The sequence below is a fragment of the Austrofundulus limnaeus genome, unplaced genomic scaffold (assembly GCF_001266775.1).
Source record: "Austrofundulus limnaeus strain Quisiro unplaced genomic scaffold, Austrofundulus_limnaeus-1.0 Scaffold365, whole genome shotgun sequence".
NCBI lineage: Eukaryota > Metazoa > Chordata > Actinopteri > Cyprinodontiformes > Rivulidae > Austrofundulus > Austrofundulus limnaeus.
Window position 1 is genome coordinate 25,771 of NW_013952767.1, and position 1,074 is coordinate 26,844.

Genomic DNA, 1,074 nt, shown 5'->3' on the forward strand with positions numbered 1-1,074 from the left:
ATAAATAAATAAATAAATAAATAAATAAATAAATAAATAAATAAATAAATAAATAAATAAACTATGTCTAGTCTCGAAAAGGGTAAGATAAAGAGTTGCTTTTGAATATACAAACTTCTTTTTGCCTTTTGTTTTTTTTCTCGTCAAGGTCACCCAGAAGATATCGTCCCTCTGGTCCTGACGTCAGACACCCAGAAGCTCTTCGGCTGCCTTGTTGATGAACATGTCACAGAGCAAAGCCCGTACAAGCTGCTGAAAAAAGACAGCATCATACAGGACATTACATCGAGAGCAGCAGTGTCTGATTTCAGTCCCGTGAAGCAGATTGTGCTGGTAAGGTTTGATGCTTTGTTGCACAGATTTAAAGATTACCCAGGAATTTCTGTTCAGTGATACAGAGACCTCAAGACAGAGCAAACAGAACAAGTAGGTAAATCCARTTGTTCCCTCCAACCACCTCTTTTACTCTGAGGATTCATGCTCCTTCTATTACAGCACATTACTTTAATGAGGCCATGGAGCTTCCTCAGGGAGCCGTACAGACTCATCAGCTTTGAGCACTAAAAGTAGGGCCAGTTTTTCTTTCACACGAGAGACGTCCCCTTTGCTTATGTGGTTGTCTGTCTTTAACTGTGGAGGACCGAAACTGACATAATTACAARTAAAAGCAGAAATATGTAAACGGACCAATAAACGCACCAATTAAATTTTAAAACTGTGATGGACTTGCGACCTGTCCAGGGTGTACCCCGCCCCTCGCACTGTGACTGCTGGATATCGGCACCAGTGACCCACGCAACCCTGAAAAGGAAGAAGTGTGTACAGAAAATGGATGGATGGATGGATTTGTGTCTTTTAAATTATTGTTTAATTATTTTTTAAATAAGTTTTTTCTCACAAGTCTTTTTATTTCCTTGTCAGTGTGCATTGCAATGCACACTATTGTGATTCGTTTCCCATCCAAGTTATCTTCACTTTGCCATGCTTCTCCTCCTGCATACTTTGTCCTAGAGCTGCCATTCTAATTTATATCTGTAAAGCTCCTGTGCCAAATGATGGCTATGCCTTTTGGTG

General features: G+C 39.8%; 1 protein-coding gene across 1 annotated transcript in view; it reads left to right on the plus strand.

The window, feature by feature from the left end:
• Positions 1-1,074, plus strand: part of LOC106528258 (WD repeat-containing protein 63) — a gene marked incomplete at its 3' end in the record, with an annotated part of 8,469 nt that overhangs the window by 4,438 nt on the left and 2,957 nt on the right. The window contains 1 exon segment of the mRNA XM_014023382.1: positions 149-333. Within this exon segment, the coding sequence (XP_013878836.1) occupies positions 149-333 (185 nt within the window).